General features: G+C 38.8%; 3 protein-coding genes and 1 non-coding gene across 5 annotated transcripts in view; all 4 read right to left on the reverse strand.

Annotated features, from left to right (window-relative positions):
* cdh16 (cadherin 16, KSP-cadherin) overlaps positions 1 to 6,228 on the reverse strand; it is a 43,578-nt gene extending 37,350 nt beyond the window's left edge. Inside the window, exons 1-5 of the mRNA XM_058381398.1 lie at positions 6,160 to 6,228; positions 5,520 to 5,577; positions 5,309 to 5,407; positions 2,968 to 3,102; positions 2,529 to 2,658 (exon numbers count right to left, since the gene is read on the reverse strand). Of these exons, the coding sequence (XP_058237381.1) occupies positions 2,529 to 2,658; positions 2,968 to 3,102; positions 5,309 to 5,407; positions 5,520 to 5,555 (400 nt within the window). The 5' untranslated portion in view covers positions 5,556 to 5,577; positions 6,160 to 6,228. The remainder of the gene's footprint in view (positions 1 to 2,528; positions 2,659 to 2,967; positions 3,103 to 5,308; positions 5,408 to 5,519; positions 5,578 to 6,159) is intronic.
* Positions 6,229 to 6,454: 226 nt separating this feature from the next.
* On the reverse strand, positions 6,455 to 9,429 carry rrad (Ras-related associated with diabetes). The gene is made up of 5 exons (XM_058381306.1): positions 9,273 to 9,429; positions 8,654 to 9,092; positions 8,232 to 8,305; positions 7,916 to 8,120; positions 6,455 to 7,427 (listed from the first exon to the last, which is right to left on the reverse strand). The coding sequence occupies exons 2-5, from the start codon at positions 9,018 to 9,020 to the stop codon at positions 7,150 to 7,152; spliced, it is 924 nt and encodes a 307-aa protein (XP_058237289.1). The 5' UTR covers positions 9,021 to 9,092; positions 9,273 to 9,429; the 3' UTR covers positions 6,455 to 7,149.
* A 6,892-nt stretch (positions 9,430 to 16,321) lies between these two features.
* On the reverse strand, positions 16,322 to 16,393 carry trnam-cau (transfer RNA methionine (anticodon CAU)). The gene has a single exon. It is a non-coding gene; the product is annotated as a tRNA-Met (tRNA).
* A 1,399-nt stretch (positions 16,394 to 17,792) lies between these two features.
* On the reverse strand, positions 17,793 to 23,095 carry ciao2b (cytosolic iron-sulfur assembly component 2B). 2 transcript variants are annotated; one of them, XM_058381262.1, is made up of 5 exons: positions 22,728 to 23,095; positions 21,391 to 21,468; positions 21,134 to 21,259; positions 20,993 to 21,038; positions 17,793 to 18,202 (listed from the first exon to the last, which is right to left on the reverse strand). In XM_058381262.1, the coding sequence occupies exons 1-5, from the start codon at positions 22,854 to 22,856 to the stop codon at positions 18,102 to 18,104; spliced, it is 480 nt and encodes a 159-aa protein (XP_058237245.1). In that variant the 5' UTR covers positions 22,857 to 23,095; the 3' UTR covers positions 17,793 to 18,101. The 2 variants fall into 2 exon arrangements, with proteins under 2 accessions (XP_058237245.1, XP_058237246.1); XM_058381263.1 differs by having other exon boundaries at positions 21,391 to 21,465; positions 22,725 to 23,095.
* Positions 23,096 to 23,507: the final 412 nt, after the last annotated feature.

Consider the following 23,507-nt stretch of genomic DNA (forward strand, 5'->3'; position numbering starts at 1 on the left):
GAGTAGTGCCCATAGAAGGGCAGTTCTCCTAACCTGAGAGAGGTGAAGAGGTCTAGCTTCTTTCAGAAACAATGTGAGATGCCAGTGATCTCCCAGGAAGATGCCATCTGCTGCCACCATATACACTTTCAGATGACAAGGTGGGAACCTGACACTATCCAGCAGTCCCTGCAAGAAGGCTAGCACTTTGGGTTTTGGGAAGTGCACCAAGTCCAATCAGCAGATCACACAACAACTTCTACCAGAAAACATACTCGACCCACGTAATAGATGCTCTAGAAATCTTGATCATTTACTGGTTGTTCTCTGGTCCAATGGGCAAAACATTTAAAGACTAGCCAAGTGTGCAACAGTTACCTGTTTATCTGAAATGATAATTCTTCACAGGGAAGGAGAATATAGGTGTCCAAAAGCATCAAAGGAGAAATGGAGTTACTGCCACTTGGCATGATGGCTGCTGATAACCTGCCACATAGCTGCTGAAATAATCCTTGCACTGAGATACAAAAATTTCAGTGACAGCCAGCAAGTGGAAGAGAATGTTCAGCATAACGGTTGAACCACATTACAACTAAGCTGCTGCTATTTTAACTGTGCCAGTGATAGCTTGAGGACATAGTTGGCAGTTGATGGGAAATGCTCTGTTAGTGATGATACTTCCATTGGATGCAAGAGAAGGACATACACATAACTATCCTTTGATTCAGGGCAAGCTGCTGAAAACAACACACTAGCTATCCTGGGCACTGCAGATAACAAACTACGTTAGCAACTAAGTTGCTAAGCAAGTGGCTCAATGTGCTGCCTGTGAATGAAATGGACAAACTTATTGTGGTGGAGAGAAGGAACAGGAGTCTATTACAGCTTTGGAGATCAGAAAAACTGCAGCTCTAACTATAGACATAAGCTGCACAGGATAACTTTAAAACCTATAAGTGGTGTGGCATGTGCATGAATGGCCAGTAGAGAACAGAAAGTGATGTGACAAGAAGATGTTTATAGCAAACTGACTGATATGTAACAACGGTCATTCGTCACTGCATGCCCTTGTTGGAAGATTTTGCCATGTGTACCCACAAGCAAGTGGGATGCAGGTGCTAACATTACCCCAGCAGTTACTCTAATAAACCTAACCTAATAGTCAAATAAACTTCAACAAAGTCAACATTCTCCACTAAACCTCAATAAACCCAACTCTTGCAATACACATCCCAAGAATGTCTACATTCTAAACATTTCCTATAAGCCCCGAAGCACTCTATAAAGACCAGCATAATTACAAACACCCTTATTTAAACATTGCCAAATTCTTCTCAACATTTTCCAACATTATAAAACTAACTGCTGACAAAAGTGTGTGTGTGTGTGTGTGTGTGTGTGTGAAAAAGAGAGCTGTACTTTGGTGTAGATGGATGATGCACACTCCTATCTATTCTCATCACTGAAAGTCTAGAAAGTGAGAAAGTGTTGTCATCTTTAATGAAATTTTATTTTAAATTGCTGTACTCTCTGAAGGTGTATCTGAAGGTAACAATGTAAAAGCAAGACTGATGAAAGGGATGAAATTTATTTTTGTGCTACACTTTTGTGAACTTGAAAAGCATTTCCATTTAAGGTAAAAGTCCTTGAAGGAAATTAAGTCATTATTCTTTGACACTGCCCTAAAAAATCCAGTTTGCATCATTTTTCACTGCTGATTTTGAGTCATTCTGACACATTTGTGTATTAATTACAGTACATACGTCGCTGTAGAAATGTCCCAAACAAGTATTTTTTTAGTCTTGTTTGTCTTACTGTCTTTATACTTGAAGATTATGTCATGGTCTTCAGCTGTGGTGCATTCTAAGCAGTCTCTCACTGTTTTCATTTCTGCTGTGTTTTATGTTTATATTTTTAATCATTGATGACTTGTGCTCCTTGTAGTTTGTGTTTGGCTGATATTATTGTAAACTACTCTTCTTCAGCTCACACGATTTCATTTCATTTCATTAGTTTCAGTTGTAGCATGACTGCTTTATGACAGTTGTTTGTAACTAGAGGCATGCATTGGGACTGAGATCCACACAGAGCAGCAGGTTTTAGTCAGATATAAGGCTCACAGGACAAAGAAAGCCCATGTTTCATATTTCTTTATGTTTTGGAGAAATAGAACCTTTAGGCATTAATTATAAAACATCATGGTGGTGGCTGGGACTATTGATCAAACTTTTTGTGGAAGCAGCAATTTATAACATTCCTCTAGCACTTTCTCCAACTCAAGGAATCTTCGGTTCTGGCCTCTGTTCCTGTAAATCCCAATAAAGGAGAGGTGGCCACTTCAAATGTTTCACTGTCTGTATTTTTAAGACATGGATTCTTCTCAAAAATAGCAGTGATTGTTTTGTTGTCAGCTCCTTCAACATCTCTGCGTATGGATTGTATGTTGATTTGGATAATGGTAGTTATGTAAAAAATAACCTGGCTTATGCAAACTCTTAATAAAAAAAATGATGAAGGTCTCATTATGTAGCGCTGCTGAACTCTCTCACCTTTCAGCAGGCCGAGTTGAACAGTCCCTCGCATGCTCTCTTGCAGAAACATTGGCACGTTGTCATTCTTGTCGATGACGCACACCTCTACACTAAAGCTCTGTGGGTGCATAGATGCCGTGAAGGACACCTGGGAGAAAAGCGATGGTGGATTTAATGGTCACATGGCAAGTCTTTTCAATGATTCCAATCATGATGAATGATGAAGGTAAATAGTGACTACATTCATGACCATTGTGAGAAAGCTTTTAAAGTGGACTGACAGCCTGTATTAATGTTAATGGTGACTCATTGAATAAGTCATTCTGTACTTTTTTTTTAATTCTATTTCTTGTTTGTTTTTTGCTTCCATTTGCACATAAGTCTATTAAAAAGGTCATCCTGTTTTACCCATACAAGTAAGAAATGACAGTTGGATTTTAACTCTAATGTTACCCACTTGCAGGGAGTATGATGGCTTCTTCTCCCGGTCCAGGGGTTTTAAGGCATACAGGAAGCCTGACTCTACTCCAAAAATCCCCTCATCATCACCACTCACCATCAGATCAGCGTACGTTAAGGGAAGATCAGGTAACTATAGAAACAAGACAAAAAAAATAACTGATATCTGTTATCTGAATTAGATATAAGATTTGCAGTAAACATTTTCACAGTAATACACGGTAATGTCCTTCATAAAATAATGATAATCCAGTGTATTTGCTTATTTGGCTGAAAAAAGTGATTTACAATTGATGTAGGACACGACTGAGCTCAAGGTTAAGGCTCTTGCTCAGGGACTTAATCATAGTAGTTTGAAGGTTTTGGGATTTGGACACATGACTTTATGATCTGTCACTCAAAGCCTTAATCTGTCATTGAGCCACCCTGTTCACATGCAATTTTTACAACAATATTTTGATCAATGTCTGTGCATATTAGTGCACTTTATTTGTTTTTCTTCATGATTTGCATTGAGAGGCAGCTTCATGCATGAGACCTGTCTATTAGGAGGTGATTTTTAATATGCCACCCATACCATGTAACTCACTGAGACTAACACGGCTAAATGGGATTTCTGCCTCTGGCAGTGATAAATCCTTTCAATGACTGACACTTAAACACATGCTACACTTGGGTTAACTCTGGTATGGATTATGCTAGTGTTCAACAAAGCACATCCACACTGGGTGCAGAATCTATCAAAGCAGAGCACACAATGAGTCAACATCATCTGCCCATGTCAGACAAGTGATTTATAGTTCATGAACACTTGAATGGTATAGAATGTTATAACTCATGGAGTTACATCAGCCTGTCTGGGTAATTAGTAAAATATTTCCCATGCTAAATTTGGCTAAAAATTCAATTTCTGTAACTGTCCTCTTACGACATACGGATGCCATCAGCCAAAACAAGTGCACTGTCTATAGACTGCATCATTACTTTCACTATAGCTGTGAGGCTAACATAATTAACAAGCAAGCAATGCTTATTGGCCACAGTAGCATCAAAAGGCATTGTTTAACATAGCAATACAATTTGTTTTATTTAGGAAAAGCAGAAAAATATAGATATATAGAAAACAACATCAATTAATCAGAACTGCATTATCATCTAAATCACTAAAAATGTAATTCAAATTTTAAACAGTGATAGATTTGGAAATCTTTTGTTAATACATTTGTCCATTTTTATTGATAACAGTGTTTGAGTGTCAAAAACCACAAAAAAATCTGATATTGTTTAATGTGAGTGTGTAATGATGTAAACCTGATAAGTAGCTATAAGTGTTTCTTATTTGTTACCTACATTATCATTGTAGTTCCAGTATACTACTAAAGAACTTAAGCAAGATAGACTTAAGCAAGAAAAAATGGAAAATATTTTTGCTCATCAACTCTTTGTGGTTAAAATGAAAATTGTGTTAATTTGGATTTTCATAGAACTACTACTTTAAATACTTTTACATTGGGTTATTGATAGGTGCATACAAAGAGTATGAGTCCCAACCTATTTAATGCCTTCTTTCTGAAAGCCTGAATAAACATAATAACCATTATTATGTCCTTTCAGTACCAACATGGTAATTAATCACTCCTCAATACATTCAGAGAACATTTTGGGAGCTTGATATTAAACACTGAGTGTGGCAAGATTGTCTCTTGCAATTTCCTCCACTTACAATGTCAGAAGGAGAAGGCAACCCAGAGGAGTCATAAATGCTCTTTATTGCCATGACCTCTGGTTAAAATGCTTGCCATTTTGGACACAGCACGACTGGCTCTCTGGCTTTGTGCTGGAGCCTCATATAAAGTTTAGTGACGCATGTAGCTTGTTCATAATTACACCTTGGATCGTTGAATTTTGTGAAAGAGGTAAGTGAATAGTACACAAGCTGCCTGTTTCTTAACCCCCACCACTCAACCTTCAGTCTTTAATACCTCATACTCCAACCTCTAACACAAGGGCTGCCATTAAGAGCTGATCCATTCAGATCTAAAATGTGATAGGAGAGAGATTCCTTCCACTGCGCTTTCAGATATATTTATCACACCAGAGAAAGAGCGTGAAACTTACTTGTGGTGTATCAAAGATTAGCAAATAGCATTATTGATTCTTCCATTAGATTCTATATAAATCGTCTAATAGATATTCTAAATAAGGAACATTCTAATATTTTAATATTTGTTTTGTTAGAGGTTTTGGTGAAATTGTAAGTCTGATATTAAAGATTTGTGATTTGTAGTCTGTTCATTTTGAGAAATAGTGTCAGTTTGTCCTTTTTGGGAAGAACTCACCTTGGTGAGGTACCAAGGGAAAATGCCATCATAGTTTTCTGGAACACCGATCCTGAGGTGTGCTGCTTCCCCATATAAAATAGCCAAACAAAGCAGCAGCTAAAACCAAAAAAAAGAGCATTTACTTCCACAAAATGTCAGTGTTGCTCAAAAAAGCATTATGTAACAAACCTACTAAAAACATTATAAAAGAAAAGAAAAAAAGACCTACATTCAGTGTTTTGATCCCTGAAGACATCTCATTCATTGAACACGCTGTGGTCTATAGTCTGATACACAAAATAGTCACATTCCATCATTCTGCAGGATTTTACCAAAGACTGTGTGCCTTTTCAAAATCAAAACCTCAGAAACTGTTATACACTTCACAGTATAGAGATCAGTGATGGGAATTTTGACTTATCAAAGTGAATCTTCTTCATTAATTTAATTCATCAATCAGAAAATGTTTAAAAACAACAAGATGGCTAACATGCCTAAAAAAGAACCACAGTTTAAGTGTTAAAAGTATCACCAGCCACATTTACAACATGGGACTGACACTGTGCAGTTTACTTTTATGCATACAGTATTACAAACTAAGAGCTCATAGGAAGCATGTTTGTATCAGATAATAAAAATCAAGGTTTAGATGTTTAGATAATTGCTTTAAAATTTGGAAGTCATTTCAGATTATGTCTGATTTGCAAGTCTATGTGTCAGTTTGCATTAAGAGTGGCATTAAAAAGACATAGATATCTTAGCCTATAAGCCTATAAGCCTGTAAAATATGTTAATTGCTGCACTGATGAGGCCTGCATCTGTCGTTGCAAATATATTCTTCATATTTCATGAATTTTGGAAAAACATACCTTGTGAAAGTAGGTGAGTGTCTGCTCTGCTCCACAACAAAGACAGAATGGTTAAACTTAAGTGTGAGGGAACTGTTTCTACTCTCAGAGAATTAATGTTTAACTTCTTTAATTTCATGCAAAAGCTCTTAACTGCCTTGTTTCCTTTAATGATACTCCTGGTCAACAAGTCTTTGAATAATTCCACATCTACATATGGATGAGGGAATACATTAAATGCAGATGGGCTTCCTGAGGAAATTGTGTGTGTGTGTGTGTGTGTGTATGTGTGTGTGTGTTAGCAAAAAAACAAGGATGTTGTTCATTAAATTAATTCTTTATTATAAAATCAGTGTAAACATGTAATAAAATTAACAATTGAATAATATTAAATGGAAGTGCAAATCAAACATTTTGAAAAAACACATAATTTATTGCTTCTACGATATTCAATTACACCTTGCACTTAAATAATATTTTGATGATTAAATGTGTGAAATTTCTCAGTTCAGAGGCCCTTCCAAACCCCAATCCTGTGTTTCTGAAGTGCTGAAGTACGTACCTGCGCACTCAGATTCAAGTAAATATGATTCCATTATCTCATATCAGTGAGGAAAATGAATTGTGCTCATCTTTTAGACATGTACATGAGAAAGTGTATCCCACGTTTGGGAGCTGTACATCAGTACAATTGCTACTGCATTCAGAAATTCTTCTCTTGAGAAAGCAAGCCCAACATTTTTAGTCCACAATCAAATGGCTTTGAGACTTTCTACTTGCACTGCTAGAATTTGACCACTCAACAACTTTAAGGCAAAAAAGAACATAAAATATGAAATAAAATATATAAACTTAAAAAGCCTCATGCAATTCGATACCATTGACTATTGTTGGTTTCTGTTTTACAATATAAAATATGTAAAGATATCTCTGTACAGTTGTCTAGTCCTTGAGTTAGTGTCAAAAACACACACAGCTTCTGGTCGTAGTGGCTCTACAAGTCCATCTCACTCAGAGCACTGAAAGGTCGTGGCAGGACTTGGACTTCTGCCTGAAAGCCATTTTCTTGTTCTTGCGTGCGACCATGCGACCCAGAAAACGCTTGGCCTTCTTACTGATGCTCTCACGGCGTTTGCAGTTAGCCATGCGCCGGGCGTTCTCCTCCTTGCTGTCCCTGCGCAGGCGGATCTGCCGCACGATGCCCTCAAACAGAGTGCGGACATTGTGATGTAACGATGCAGAGGTCTCAATGAACTTGCAGTCGAAAACGACAGCACATGCACTGCCCTCTGAAAAAAAAATGGAGGGAAAAGGAATACAGATTAGAGGAACTGGTTATTACTCAGTGTAGGGAGGGGTGACTTGTTTACTTTATGTCCCATGCATTAGTAACCAAGGAATGGATACATTACATTAGCAGCTTTAAATGTTTGGAGTAAGGAAGCAAGGACCAGGGACCAAAGATGGGGGTGGGGGCAGCAGACTTAACATGTTTATGATATTTACAGTCATTAGGGTAAATTACAAAAGTCTAAAAACAGAGCTCTTTTAATCAGTTTCTTTCTCTGTTAATTCTGCACTTCAATTATTTCATTGTTTAGTAGTTGGGTAAAGGTAGGGTTTTCTATTAGATTGATTAGTCTTCCGTGCATCAGTCAGTGAGTAAATGGATATGAAACTCCAGCAGTGATAGTCAGCTAGCAGGGGGAATGAGTGAGCAAGGAAAGAAAGTAGGGTTTGCACAGTAATGATCCTAGAGCAGAAAAAAGGTACCTACCATCTACTGACACTTCTCTGGAGCGTACAAGGTCAGTCTTGTTTCCCACCAGGATGATTGGGATGTTTTCTGACTGTCGTGCCCGGCGGAGCTGTATGCGGAGTTCTGATGCCTTCTCAAAACTTGACTTGTCCGTCACAGAATAGACAATGATGTAGGCATCACCCATACACATACACTGATCCTTCAGCCATTGACTGTTGTCCTAGGAGATCACACAATTTGTATCTGGTCATTGCATTGCTGGTGTGTGCAGTGTGTTTATAGCAACAGCATGTGTTTAAAAACCTTTTTTGTGTGACTGTGACTAACTCACCTGTTCCCAGATGTCGTATAATAAGATATTTGCTTCCTCTCCATCCACAACAATAGATCTGTCATATGTATTTCCTAGAAGAATGGAAGAAAATATATGATCAGCTCAGTGTATTGCAGTATCACTTTTCAATATCAGTCCCACTGCAGGCTAGCACTGCCATTTAGAGCCATTATATTAATGTATGCAATGATTGACAGCAGCTGATCTCTTTGTGGGTAATGGAGGCAATGCTAACTGGATGGAAATAGCAGCAATCAATAAGTCTTGTTCCATTCCATAACAAATTCCACTGCTCTTAACACACTCAAACACACACACACACACACAGTCTGATGGGGTGATCCTAATGGCTCCGGCTGTCCTTGGGATACACCCTTATCACTATGATATAATAACGTACGCATATGCACAGTCTTTACCTGCGTCCTCGTAGTCATGCGTGTCCTCCACTCCGCCGAATATCCGCGCAAGTGTGGACTTCCCCACGCCGTGCTCTCCCAAAAGTACGACCTTGTAGATCTGTCCCTCGGAGTCACTACCGGAGGAGATGACCGAGTCGGAGGAATCGGACACGCAGCTGTCGCGGTGCTGCTCACCGGGACTGTAGGACGTGCAGCGCGTGAGGTTGGTCAGCTCGCCCGCCAGCACCGGGGGCATTGAGGAGCGCAGCTCGCGGTCGTCCACCGGCATGCTTCTCCGATGCAGGGTCTGAAGGTGCATGGGAAACGGCGTGCTCCCTCTCCTTTTGTCCATGTTCCGCAACTTATCGCCTTTGTTTAAAGTCATGGCTTCACAATTGGCTGGGTTAAGGTCAAGCGACTTCTTAATACCTCACTTGATAAGAAAGTAGACTATGATCTGAAAGATTCAAATGTAAAACGATACGAAATTAGTCTCTATAATAAACTAAATGTAATCAAAGGGTTGTATTATGTTATTATTATTATTATTATTATTATTATCTACTAAATGACATGCTTTTTAAAACATCAATTAAAAAAAATCATTAATAATATAATAAATCAATGTAATACATACATGTGAGTATGTCCAGTGCCTTCCCACCAAGTGTAGAACTCCAACAGATCTGAAGGAAATAAAATTCCCTTTAGTTGCTCTGGTTTATAGGTCCTTCTGTAGTTCTTCCCAAGTGCGATCTCGGTTTTATGATGAGAGATGAGACGGGTCCCCCTTTATTTATGGCAGAGTAGAGTCAGTGATGTCAAATGCGGGGCGGGGCATTTTGCGGAGAATCACCATCACTCCATGCGGGGGCTGTAGAGTGGGCGATGCTCATCTTACTGTGGAAGGCCAGAAGTGTCAAAACATGTTACATCTTTTTTTCTTGTAAGGCCAAATGGTTAGTTATTTTTCCTTTTCGTGTTATATATTTTTCAAAACTCTAAAATTTTATGTCCAGTTTTAAATAAAAAAAATTAATAAATATTTTCAGTGTAGTCTCAGACTTTTGGGCCCTTCTGTATATACTGTAGGTCAACATCTCAGCAGTGTCAGCTTCTGAACACTGAGCTAATGGCTAATCCATCCCCATGTCATCCATCACATACTCTCTGCCATACTTATAATACACATTTGCACAGCTCAACTATTAAGGCTCAACTATAGCTCAACTATTTACCACTGCTACTGTTCTATAATCTTTCATTGTCATATTTATATTTAATGCTATTTGCACATCTGGTGATATTCTAACTGTATTTCATTGTCCCTGTAGTGTACTATATAATGACAATAGAGCTGAATCTGAATCTGAATATTGTCATATAAAAATGTATCTTAGTGCCAATGTGTTGTGTGTTCAGTGCTAATTAAGAATATTTACACATATTTTATTTTATTTTATGTAAAACTTTCAGTGTAGGTCCCAAGCCGGTATAAAATATGATGGTTGTATCAGGAAGGGCATCCGGTGTAAAACCTGTGCCAGATCAAAATATTTGGAAATTTTTTTTCTGCTGTGATGACCTCGAACAGGGAACAGCCAAAAGAACAACAACGACGACAACATTTAAATTTATTGCATTTTTTTTTCTTTACACATGGCAAAGATTTTTCCTGCTCTTTTGGATGATTTGGCCTTCCATAACATGTAGACGTGATTCAGACTCGGGGTCCATCAGACGGGATTTCCCTCCTCCTCCTCCGGCTGCTGCTGCTGCACTGATAACGCTTCTGGTTACGCAGACGGGGGCAGCATTCAGAAACGCTTACTGTTATACTAAATAGTGTACTGTGCTAAAATAACCTTGGAAAACTATGATCCATGTCTATTTATAAAAGGTTTCGGATGTGATCTGAGTTGTATCAGCCATAAGTGGAGTAAGCTATAACCATGATTTCAACTTATTTCATAATAGTATCTCAGAATAGTAGTCAGGGTGATGCAGTTATGTTAACATAAGGCCTACTGATCTGGCACATTATATTTATTTATATTTATTTTTCCGATTTGTGCTTTGGAATGTAACCCATGTGTTGGAGGTCATTTGGGGGGGTTTAGTCTTGGTAAAGTCATATTTCCAACATTAGTTTGTCGATATTACTAGGTTAGATTTAAAAAAAAAAGGCATTTCAGTCAGTCAGTATAACAGATCAATTAAAAGATTCAAAGACATTTAAAGAAAAGCTTGTTTAAATATCGATATGAAGGTCCAAGCTGGCAATGATGTTAAACATATAGGTAGATATACCAGTTTAGGTCCTTTAAATGATGTAATAAGATTTAATAAGATGTGACAGCGCGAGCTGTGGTCATCTTACTTTTAAAATCCAGCTGTTCAGCAGTTGTTAGGCGCAGCAGCTGTTAGACGCAGGATGATTCATTCATTCAGCTTTAGAATGAAGATGACTTTATAACGTCAGCAGGTAAAGGGAGAAAATGATCCAATTTCGCCATCTGGTGTTTACCTTGTAAGCTGCAATCAGCCTACGCAGACAGGACTAGTTTTCATCCATCCATCCATCAATATACATACATACACACACTTATACATACATACATTTTCTGTACTGCTTCTTCTACACAGAGTTGTAGGGAGCCTGGAGCCTATCCTAATGGATTCAAGGCACAAGGCAGGCTAGCCACCTATTGCAAGACATATACACTCACACACCCATTCAGAGTCTAGGGACAATTTATAGATGCCAATCAGCCTACAGCACATGTGTTTGGACTGGTGTAGAAAACTGGAGTATCTGGAGGAATCCCTTGAAGCACAGAGACAACCTCCTTGTAAACTCTGAGCACCTATGGTGGAGATTGGAATTAAATCTCCAAAGTGAATTCACTGTTCATTCATCTTAAGTGCTACTGATCATGTTTTTTATTACCCTTTTTTCCTCAGTTCTCAGTTACTTTCCAGTATCTTTCCACAAACACAACACCTTCTTAACACAAGTGTTTTATAATAACACTTCCAGCAGGAACGTAAACTCAGTTGTTTCATACTGCTACTTGACTGTCAATGTATGAGAGTTAGAATCATGCAGTATTAATTAGTATAATTTATGAAATATATAACAGTTCATGCTCTGACCTCTGACTTGCTCTGATCTGAAATGGAGATTTACCAGGATAACAGTGTAGCAGCAGTAAGGCAGAGGATTGGCTTCTAGTTTACATCTCAATTTTCAGTGTTTGCATTTGTTATAGATTTACGTACAAAAAGACGTAGATTAATTGTGCTGTTTATATACAAATACTTTTGTTACTAGGAACAAGAAGTCTACAGCAGCTGTATCAGGTCTTGCACTCTAAATATTTTGACTAATACAAACAGTAGCCTCACGCAAACTGGAGTTGACGTTCACAACAGTTTTGGGAATTAAATGAATTTGATGATGATGTTCGAATATAAGTGTGAGGTCACTTGGGGAGTAACATTATTTTTGATAAGTGTTGCTTTGTTTTAAATTTATTGCCGTCCATATTAATGAGTACACAATTAATAAAAAAGGTACAGGTACATTTGTTGTTCTGCACTTTAATGTTGCATCTGCAGGTACAAGGATGGAACTATCTGAGTACCATTTCAGGGAATAACATGTATTTTAAACTCTGGATTAGTGCTTGTTTCTTGTAACAGGATGTTTTTGTTCTTTCCTCTTTTTTTTGTTTTTTAATATATTACAGTTAGATGCAAAGTTAAGGCTCAGGACACAAATGTTAACAGCTGAACACAATATTGGCCATTGATTTTTCAGGACCTCTAATATTTCATTACTGATTTTTCGATCTTTCTCACCCACATCCTGCTACGTAGTTTTATTGTTAATCCTGTTTTATTACTGAGCAGGTGCCTGCGTCCTGTTTTTCTGCTGCAAATACGGGAAGTGTATTGTGTTTCTTCCAGGAGGAACAGTAAGCTCTGTATGTGCTGAATTGCTCGTGCTGCTGTTTATAATATGTTTACTCTCAGTGTCTCTCCATGACAGATATACACACAAGTGAGTGTGGAGGTGGTGGAGATGTTTATATATGCCTTGGACTGCTTGGCAACCAGCTTTTCTAGTTGATGTGACTCACTGCTGGCTTTGGATCTCTCTGTTCTGCACCTTCAGTTGCAAAGCAAGTAGAGCGGTGTGCGTAGGACTAATTTAGCCCTGCTGGTTATTGTTTCGAACAAAAGCATGGACATAATCAGGCTGGTGGTTAAAAAAAGCAAACAATTTGACAAAACACAGCCCTGCGCAGCAGGTTATTAATCGCAATATTTTTCATAGCACAGAGCTTTAAAGAGGTAATTAACGTAAAAAATCAGAGCTTTGAGAATGAGTGCCACCATGTGGCTGCTGATTGAAATTACAAGCTGCAGCCTCTGATTTTGCTCTACAGCTACATTAATGCGGCTAATTAATGACTTCATTATCTATAAGAGGGACCTCTCTACTAAGGAGGATTTTAAAAACATTTTTTAGCCTTAGCCTTTAACATAGGTTACACTATTGCAGTTGATTGCTAATTCTTACAATATATATATATATATATATATATATATATATATTTCTATTGGATTTGATAGCCACGGATTCTTGTTCTTCCTACTGTGAGGTCATGCAGTGTGTAACAATTTTTTTGAACAAATTCATGCAGGCAGTCTGATGTGAAGAGATTGAAGTTGTGTCTTAGAAACATTTGATATTAATAGTGTTTCATTTGGGTACATGCTGCTTTCTTGGTAATGCAGAACAGTTCATGAAGGACAAATGATCCGTGTCACTAATAAAGAAACTTAGTCTTCCTGACTTAATCCACGGGTACAGACGCAGGTACAACCAGTGATTTCGCAGGGAACAAATAAGTTCAGGGGGAAAACATTATATACACTATATTGCCAAAAGTATTCGCTCACCCATCCAAATAATCAGAATCAGGTGTTCCAATCACTTTGATGGCCACAGGTGTATAAAATCAAGCACCTAGGCATGCAGACTGTTTTTACAAACATTTGTGAAAGAATGGGTCGCTCTCAGGAGCTCTGTGAATTCCAGCTTGGAACTGTGATAGGATGCCACCTGTGCAACAAATCCAGTCGTGAAATTTCCTCGCTCCTAAATATTCCACAGTCAACTGTCAGCTGTATTATAAGAACGTGGAAGTGTTTGGGAACGACAGCAACTCAGCCACAAAGTGGTAGGCCACGTAAACTGACGGAGCGGGGTCAGCGGATGCTGAGGCGCATAGTGCGAAGAGGTCACCAACTTTCTGCAGAGTCAATCGCTACAGACCTCCAAACTTCATGTGGCCTTCAGATTAGCTCAAGAACAGTGCGCAGAGAGCTTCATGGAATGGGTTTCCATGGCTGAGCAGCTGCATCCAAGCCAAGCATCCAAGCATCACCAAGTGCAATGCAAAGCGTCGGATGCAGTGGTGTAAAGCACGCCGCCACTGGACTCTAGAGCAGTGGAGACGCGTTCTCTGGAGTGACGAATCGCGCTTCTCCATCTGGCAATCTGATGGACGAGTCTGGGTTTGGCGGTTGTCAGGAGAACGGTACTTGTCTGACTGCATTGTGCCAAGTGTAAAGTTTGGTGGAGGGGGGATTATGGTGTGGGGTTGTTTTTCAGGAGTTGGGATTGGCCCCTTAGTTCCAGTGAAAGGAACTCTGAATGCTTCAGCATACCAAGACATTTTGGACAATTCCATGCTCCCAACTTTGTGGGAACAGTTTGGAGCTGGCCCCTTCCTCTTCCAACATGACTGTGCACCAGTGCACAAAGCAAGGTCCATAAAGACATGGATGACAGAGTCTGGTGTGGATGAACTTGACTGGCCTGCACAGAGTCCTGACCTCAACCCGATAGAACACCTTTGGGATGAATTAGAGCGGAGACTGAGAGCCAGGCCTTCTCGTCCAACATCAGTGTGTGACCTCACAAATGCGCTTCTGGAAGAATGGTCAAAAATTCCCATAAACACACTCCTAAACCTTGTGGACAGCCTTCCCAGAAGAGTTGAAGCTGTTATAGCTGCAAAGGGTGGACCGACGTCATATTGAACCCTATGGATTAGGAATGGGATGTCACTTAAGTTCATATGCGAGTCAAGGCAGGTGAGCGAATACTTTTGGTAATATAGTGTATAACCTATAATTGTAATATTCAAGCTCTTTGAATGTAGATTAATAATGAGTGTTATATATGTTATGCAGTTCCTGCATATCGACTCTAGGGGGCAGTGGGTGAACACGTAGGTCACGTTAATATGTGAAGGCAGAAGGGTAATAAAAAGAAGAGTTGTTTGCGGTCAAGCAGAATAAGACATGGTCGTCTTTCATTAAAATAATAGTGAAACGCAAATATGGATGCTGCCGGAGTGCCTGCAACGCGAATGGACTGGGAATCACAGAATCTTCCCGACACATGGAGAAAGTTTGAGCAGCACGTTGAATTGATGTTTTCGGGGCCGTTTCGACGCATAGAAGAGGCAGAGAAATGCAGCTACTTGCTCTTATGGGTCGGAGAGAAAGGCAGGGATATACAATATTTTCCCAAAGGTTTTGGGACACCCCTCCAAATCATTGAGTTCAGGTGTTGGGCTTGGCCCCTTAGTTCCAGTAAAAGGAACTCTTAATGCCTCAGCATACCAAGACATTTTGGACAATTTCATACTCCCAACTTTGTGGGAACAGTTTGGGGATGACCCCTCCCTGTTCCAACATGACTGCACACCAGTGCACAAAGCAAGGTCCATAAAGACATGGATGAGTGAGTTTGGTGTGGAGGAACTTCACAGAGTCCTGACCTCAACCCTGTAGAACACCTTTTGCAATGAATTACAGCAGAGACTGTGAGCCAGGCCAAAAGTGGGACGTCTCCCTTTACATGCACGTGAATGTAATATGGAGCTGGCCCAGCCTTTGCAGCTATAACAGCTTCGACTCTTCTTGGAAGGCTTTCCACAAGGTTTAGGAGTGTGTTTATGGGGATATTTCACCATTCCTCTAGAAGAGCATTTGTGAGGTCAGGCACTACTGGACGAGAAGGTCTGGCTCACAGATAAAGCATAGCCTGTCGACGCAACTATTGATCTAGTTATATCTTGTTTAGTTTAGTATACTGATTGTTGCATTGGTATGTTATAACTAATATAAGTGCTGAGTTGCAATGTTGTATTCTTTGCCATAATATGTCTTTAATAGTTTTTCAAAGAAAGGGGATGTAATATTCAAGCTCTTTAAATATAGATTAATAATGAGTCTTATAGATGTCATGCAGTTCCTCCATATGGACTCTAGGGGGCAGTGGGTGAACAAGTAGGTCACGTTGATATGCGAAGGCAGGAGGGTAATAAAAATACAGTCAAGTAGAATAAGACACGGTCGTCTTTCATTAAAATAATACAATTACTATATTTACTTTATTAAAGCAATATTTTGAGTTCAAATGAAATGTTCACAGATGAATATATTAACCAAGCAATATTTGTTATAAGAGGTTGTATGAGGGGGAAAAAAAAAGAACTGCAACAACATGTATGCAAAAGAAACAAATAGAACTGGAATATTTTCCAAAATTATACTGTCTAATTACTTGTTTTATGCGCGTGTAGATGAAAAGAGATGCTTTAGCAGAGGATGGTTTCGATCCATCGACCTCTGGGTTATGGGCCCAGCACGCTTCCGCTGCGCCACTCTGCTGCCCGGCGCTTGCTTATTGAAGAAATATTTCTCGCAAACATTCGAGATTACTAAATTCGAGATATTTTTAATATTTGTAATATTCTTAATTAACTTATTTTAGTGAGACAATCTGAGTTTGGGGCTAAAAATGTTTTGTCTTTCATCAAAAGTCTCAAATACTCAAATACAGCATCATTCTGACCGCCTTGTTTAGATGCCCCACTAGGGGGCAGTGTGGGAATGAGATATAATAAGGGAAAGCATGTGTGTGTGTGTGTGTGTGTTTATGTATCTTGCAAGATTTAACTCCCAAACACACCTGTTCCACTTAAAGAAATCCTGAAAATCAGCTGATAAATTAGATTAGGTAATGCTGGAAGTAAAAAAAAAAACATGAAACGTAGCAGGGACAAAATCTTCCTTCACTGGTACTGATGGTGTTTATTTACTCATCCATGTTCTCCATGTTTTAAGAAGATATAAAAGCCATACAAGTAATACGTTAACAGAAACATTTTATTCAGATCTTTATTTTAAAACGCCAGATTGATTATATATATATATATATATAAACTACTTTCTAATTGTGAATTTGGCACAATCAAGCCTACCTGTGCTTATAACAGCCGATACAAAATACACTGTATGGCCAAAAGTATGTGGTTCTTCCTAAAACTGGTGCCACAAAGTTGTAAGCACAGTACAGAAAGTCTTGCTTAATGATGTAGCATTGAAGAGGCTCAAACTTGTTCCAGCATGACAATGCTCCTGTGCACACTTGCCTTAACTCCATGAAGACAGGGTTAGCCATGGTCAGATTGGAAAAACCTGAGTGTCCTGCACAGAGCTACACTGAACTCCTTTGGAATGAACTGGAACACCGACTGCATCCCAGGTCTCCTCACCTGACATGACCAAATCACCACAGCCACACTCCACAATCTGGTGGAAATCCTTCCCAGAGAGTGGAGAAGGATACGAATATGTGGTCTTGTATCCACAAACCTATAGTGTATAGTGTATCTTCATACCACCTTTTCCAAATATGTAAAATGTATATGTATATATCATCTGTACATCTATCAACACTGCTGAGGATTCCAGATGCTACCAACTGATAAAAAAAGTTTTGTTAAGCTACTAAGCCCATCTTTGCCAGCTTGCATATTATTTTCGAAGTCAAAACATTTTTGAGATTTTCCATTAGCTTCACTAGTGTGTTGTTTTCTTAAACACAAGTTGTTTAAGATATTGCTTTAGTAATTCATAATCATTTCCCATCTACCAGCAGGCAAAGATCAGCTCAGCCTGTGTTTGGGCATTTCTTCTTCTAGGTGCATCAGGAGACAATAAAATGACATTTTCCATAAAATATTCCATTTGCTTGTTTTTTTTTTTCCAGAGTCTGAAAACTGTCTAATATTAAAAAACAAAACATTTTATTAAGAAAACTTCTGAATGAATTTCAGATCATTTGTTATTACAATTTATCCTTCAATACGTTGTTTGCAATTGTTTAATTATAAACATATGAAACATGGCAGTCACTCAAGAATGTTTTTTTTTTTCAATTTCCTTTATATTTCAACTGTGCTCAGTAAAAACTCATAATTAACATAAGCGTATCACAAAAAAATGTCACAGAGCATGTTTCACTTATTGTGTGTGTAGGTTGAGAGAATTGTGTGAGTCTCATCCACAGAATAATAAACAAACACTGAATGGGTCACACAGGTCTTGTGGAAAGGCACTGGTTGACGACTTCCAGCAGATGAGCATTCTCCAAAGCTGCAGCCACTCTCTCCTTATCTGCTAGCTGTTTATTAACTGAGAGGAAATGGGGAGAGAAAGCCGAGTAGACGTGTAACTATATATCATGCTGGATAAATCTGTAATAATTATTATAAAATAGATTATAATATAAATTAGATAATAGATTTTCATATAATATGATAAAAAACACTACTCACAAAAAGTTAAGGATATTTGGCTTTTGGGTGAAATTTATGGAAAATGTAAAAAGTTCACACTACAGTGATATTATATCATGAAAGTAGGGCATTTAAGTAGAAGCATGCAATGGTGAAACAATTTATTGAAACAAAAGCCAACAACAGTGGTGGGTATACCACAACAAAAAATGTCAATGTCTCAATAATTCGTCATGTGCCCTTGATCATCAATTACAGCTTGACAACGACGTCTCATGCTGTTCACGAGTCGACTTATTGTCTGCTGAGGCATGGCATTCCACAATTCTTGAAGGGCGGCCCTCAGGTCATTGAGGTTGTGGGGTGCAGGGTTACGACCCTCTACACGGCGACTCAGCTGATCCCATAGGTTTTCTATGGGATTCAGGTCTGGAGAAAGTGCAGGCCACTCCATTTGAGGTACCCCAGCCTCCAGCAGCCGTTCCCTAATGATGCGACCTCGATGAGCTGGAGCATTGTCGTCCATGAAGATGAAATTAGGCCTGTGTTGTTCATGCAGGGGCACAATGACTGGATTAATGATGTTATTCAGGTAGTATTGGCTTGTCACTGTACCATTCACAAGATGTAGGGCAGTTCTGTATTGAGTAGACACACCTGCCCAGACTGTAACACCACCACAACGGTGGCTGATGCATAGCGCTCTCCCTGATGTCTCCAACATCGTTGGCGGCCATCATTTCTTCTCAACGTGAATCGACTTTCATCAGAAAACAGCACTGAGGCCCACTGGTCCCTCGTCCAGCATAAATGCTCCCTGGCCCAACGCCTGTGCCTAGTGGTGTGGTCAGGTACCCTTGCAGGTCGCTGATGTAAACGGTTTTGAATGGTCTGACGTGACACTTGGGTGCCTCTCACCTCCCTTAAATGTGCCTGGAGTTGAATGGCATTCATCATCCGGTTCCGCAGGGCACTGTTCACAATGAAGCAGTCATAAACGTGGGATGTGGCCAAAGGACATCCACTTCTATGCCTTTCTGTGACTCTTCCAGTCTCTCTGTATCTCTGTCGCAACCTGCTGATGACACTCTGTGACACTCTAAGCTCAGTGGCCACTTCCCTCTGAGAACATCCTGTTTGAAGCTTCGCAATGGCGAGGTACTGTTGATCAATTGTTACTGTAGGTGTGGTCTTGGTCTCATGATGTCAAAATGTGAACAGCATGATGAAGGGGACAGTTTAAATACCAATTCTAACTGAACCAGAAAATTTATTGGTCGATTCATGGATCAAACACCAGTTATGAATTTTGCTGTTAAGCACCTTGTTAGAGAACAGCAAGTTATGCAAAAAGTACTGAAACACTGAACAGTTGGACATGTGCATTCAAAAGTGTAGAGAAGGTCAAATTAAGTTCACCTGTAAAGGTTATAGTGCATTTCAGGTGCATCCTAAAATTTCACCCGAAAGCCGAATATCCTTAACTTTTTGTGAGTAGTGTGTGTAATATATATGTAATATATATATATACATACATACATATACACACATACACTACCAGTCAAAAGTTTGGACACACCTTTTAATTCAATGTTTTTTGTTTAGGGATTAATTTTCTACATTCTAGAAGAATACTGGAGATTTCAAAACTATGAAATACCACACATGGACTTAAGTAATCCATATGTAATGACAACAAAAAACAGTCAGTTGTTATTTTAAGGAACAAAGGTCAGGTGTTATGGAATAGTTCTTGCAAGAACAGTATTGTCAAGTGCATTTGCACCATGATGAAACTGGCTCACATGGAGACCATCCCAGTAAAGCAAGACCAAAACTTACCTCTGCTGCAGAGGGGAAGTTCATTTAGAGTTACCAGCCTCAGAAATCACCAATTAACAGCACCTCAGATTAGACCCGTTATGAAGGCTTTACAGAGCATCAGTAGCAGACATATCTCAATATCAACTGTTCAAACGAGATTATTGCGTATTTCGGCCGCCTTCAGCATTGTTTTACAATGTAGAAAGAAATAAACATCAGGAAAGACCATGGAATTAGAAGGTGTGTCCAAACTTTTGACTGGTAGTGTGTGTGTATATATATAATATCAATACAGTGGAACCTCGGCATATGTATGTTGTGCCTCCAGTCTTTTAGCACAGACCACCCACGCCACCAATCTGTCAATAGTTTTTGAAGATATGTCAAGGTATCGTGGGTTAAACTCTTTCGAAACAGCTTTCACTGACTGAAAAAAAAATCGTAAAATGTGTAAACTCACTTCAGTTGGCTTCACTTGGCTTTCCTCTGACACAAACAAGTTTTAAATGTCTCCTGGACATACACACAACTTAGCCAGCGTTTGGTACAGTTCATATGCTGAAAACGCTTTGTGTGCTGATGTAAATTTCTTGCAAAATTTCAATTCTTAAGGCGAAAATTTGTAAGGGAGGTCATTCGTATGCTGAGGTTCCACTGCAATTTCTTTTCATCATCAATATTATTTATTAGGAATATGAACAGAAATCTTATTCTTTGTTTTTGAAGGTAATGCGGGGTTAGTGACAGAATTTTGCATTGTGCATGATTATCAGCACCTGGATACTGGCGGCTCATCACACAAACACTGAGCACATAACAAGGAAAGTCTGCACTGTGTTACACTGAGGCAGTGCTGACTTACCTGCTTCTTCTGAAGCGTGTGTTCCTGGTGTAATGTGGACATCAATCTACAGGCACAGGTACAACACATAAATACCACTAGAAATATCAATAACAAAATGTTAGATGTTTGAAAAATAGCTTATTCATATTATAGATATACCTTAAACCTGTCAGGCAGTGAGCGCAGTAGCTTGACTTTGATAGACAGCCCTATGAGAGTAGCCATGCTACAGTGAGGGATGGTTGGTGTGAACTCCACGGAGACTGTGCTCTCCTCGTCATTCACCTGAAATTAAAAGTCAGTTTAAAAAAGGATAGAGTTTTCTGATCACTTGACCCTTTCATTTTTGCATTTCCTCCAACAGAATAACGTATGTCAGCAGAAATGTAACAAGATAATGATCCAAATAAACTCACTTTCACACGCACTTGTTCCACAACATTTAACTCTTCGAGAGACAGAGGGTGCTCAGGATCATTGATGGACCTAATGTGATGTAAGCACTAAGTTAAGGCTTAATATACGTGACCTGATAATGAGTTACAACTATAAGACCTAACCTCATTATTGACATTCTATATTCATAAACTGGCCATTCCAACACTGGGACATCTGCCTTTACATGCACATGAATGTAATATGGAGTTGGTCCGCCCTTTGCAGCTATAACTGCTTCAACTCTTCTGGGAAGGTTTTCCACAAGGTTTAGAAGTGTGTTTATGGGAATTTTTGACCATTCCTCTAGAAGCGCATTTGTGATGAGGCACTGATGTTGGACGAGAAGGCTTGGCTCGCAGTCTCCACTCTAATTCATCCCAAAGGTGTTCCATCAGGTTGAGGTCAGGACTCTGTGCAGGTGAGTCAAGTTCCTCCACACCAAACTCACTCATCCATGTCTTTGTGGACCTTCCTTTGTGCACTGGTGCGCAGTCATGTTGGAACAGGAAGGGGTCATTCCCAAACTGTTCCCACAAAGTTGGGAGCATGAAATTGTCCAAAATGTCTTGGTAAGCTGAAGCATTAAGAGTTCCTTTTACTGGAACTAATGGGCCGAGCCCAACCCCTGAAAAACAACATCTGAATTCAATGATTTGGAGGGGTGTCCCAAAACTTTTGGCAATATAGTGTAGACAAGCAATTAAACGGCACAGTAATGATATAAAGATGTAGAATGATATAAAACATGAATTTATTTCCACGTTACTGTTCCAAGTTTGCTTATTCATTTTTGTTTGTTTCATCCTGTCTATTTATTTCCTTTTCGTGTTATAGAGAAACTACACGTCGAATAACTGATATGTTTTGTTATAGTTTAACAGTTTTCACTTTTTAACTATAGTGCACACTTTGCCTTTATGAGGTGAAGCATTAGCATATAAAGAATTCAATTCCTGAGCCCATGTTCACCTGCTAGCGCTGTGGATGTACACCGGGCTGTATCTCAAATCACTCTAATATTAGACACAAGTGCACTACATAGTCTAGAATCTGTTATACTCCTATAGTGCACCTAATGTGTGTGTGTGAGTGATTTGGGATACAACCCTTTGCTAACCGTCTTTGCTATCAGTGTTAATAGAATATGTTCCGAGTAAAAAAAATAAACTGTTATAGAAATAATGCATTATAATAGTGCACCTATACACAGAGTAATAGTGTGTAACATGTGCACATAATAGTGCACATATACACAGAGCACAGGTGTTATTAGTATTAACACACTACATAACATATTTCGGAATTCAGCAAGGATATCGAAGATTTCTCGGTCATCAATGGGATCAGTCACATCTTCGTCTTCTTCACTCGCAGTCAGGAGTCTTTCTCCGGATCTCTGATAAATTAAAGGGTTCACGTTCTCTAGTCGAGTTCCTCCAGACATCCTCCTCTTCCTCACCCTGAACCCCCTTCAGTTACCCTGGGCTAGATCTAGATAGTTACTGAAACCTGCGCGTTGTCCAAATTATTGTTTTTGAATATATATTAATTTTAAAAAATTACCAAACTGGCTAAACTGCAAACTATACGTGTTAGATGAAGTTTAATAAGTAAAACAAACAAACAAAAAATCTATTCTCTTGACTAAAAGGCTCGTGAAGTAAACTTCCGGTTACAGGAAGTGGTTTTTCTACAATAAGAGTCTCGAGCGCAAGATGGAAATGCATTAACTTGCGCTATTAAAAAATAAAATACATCATATTTCTGAGTGCTAGGATGATGTCTCTATTTATACAACAGCAGTGTTACTCTATAAATAATAAATAATATTTTCCTTTTAAGGAATTTGTTTTTTAAATGTACCCAAGGATCTTTTCATTTTTTTTATTTTTTTGTTTGTTTGTTTTGCAATACACCAAAAAGTCACCAGAAAGAATGAAATTCATCCATAAGTGCAGTGTAGAAGTAAAGTAAAGTGAGAAAATAGAGTTTAAAAGTAATCTTATCTAAAAAATCTCGGTTAAATAATGGATACAATGCAATAAATTGCATCTTGTTCTTTTTTTCTTTTTTAATAAATAAATAAATACGAAAC

The sequence above is a fragment of the Hemibagrus wyckioides genome, linkage group LG27 (assembly GCF_019097595.1).
Source record: "Hemibagrus wyckioides isolate EC202008001 linkage group LG27, SWU_Hwy_1.0, whole genome shotgun sequence".
In the NCBI taxonomy this organism is placed as follows: Eukaryota; Metazoa; Chordata; class Actinopteri; order Siluriformes; family Bagridae; genus Hemibagrus; species Hemibagrus wyckioides.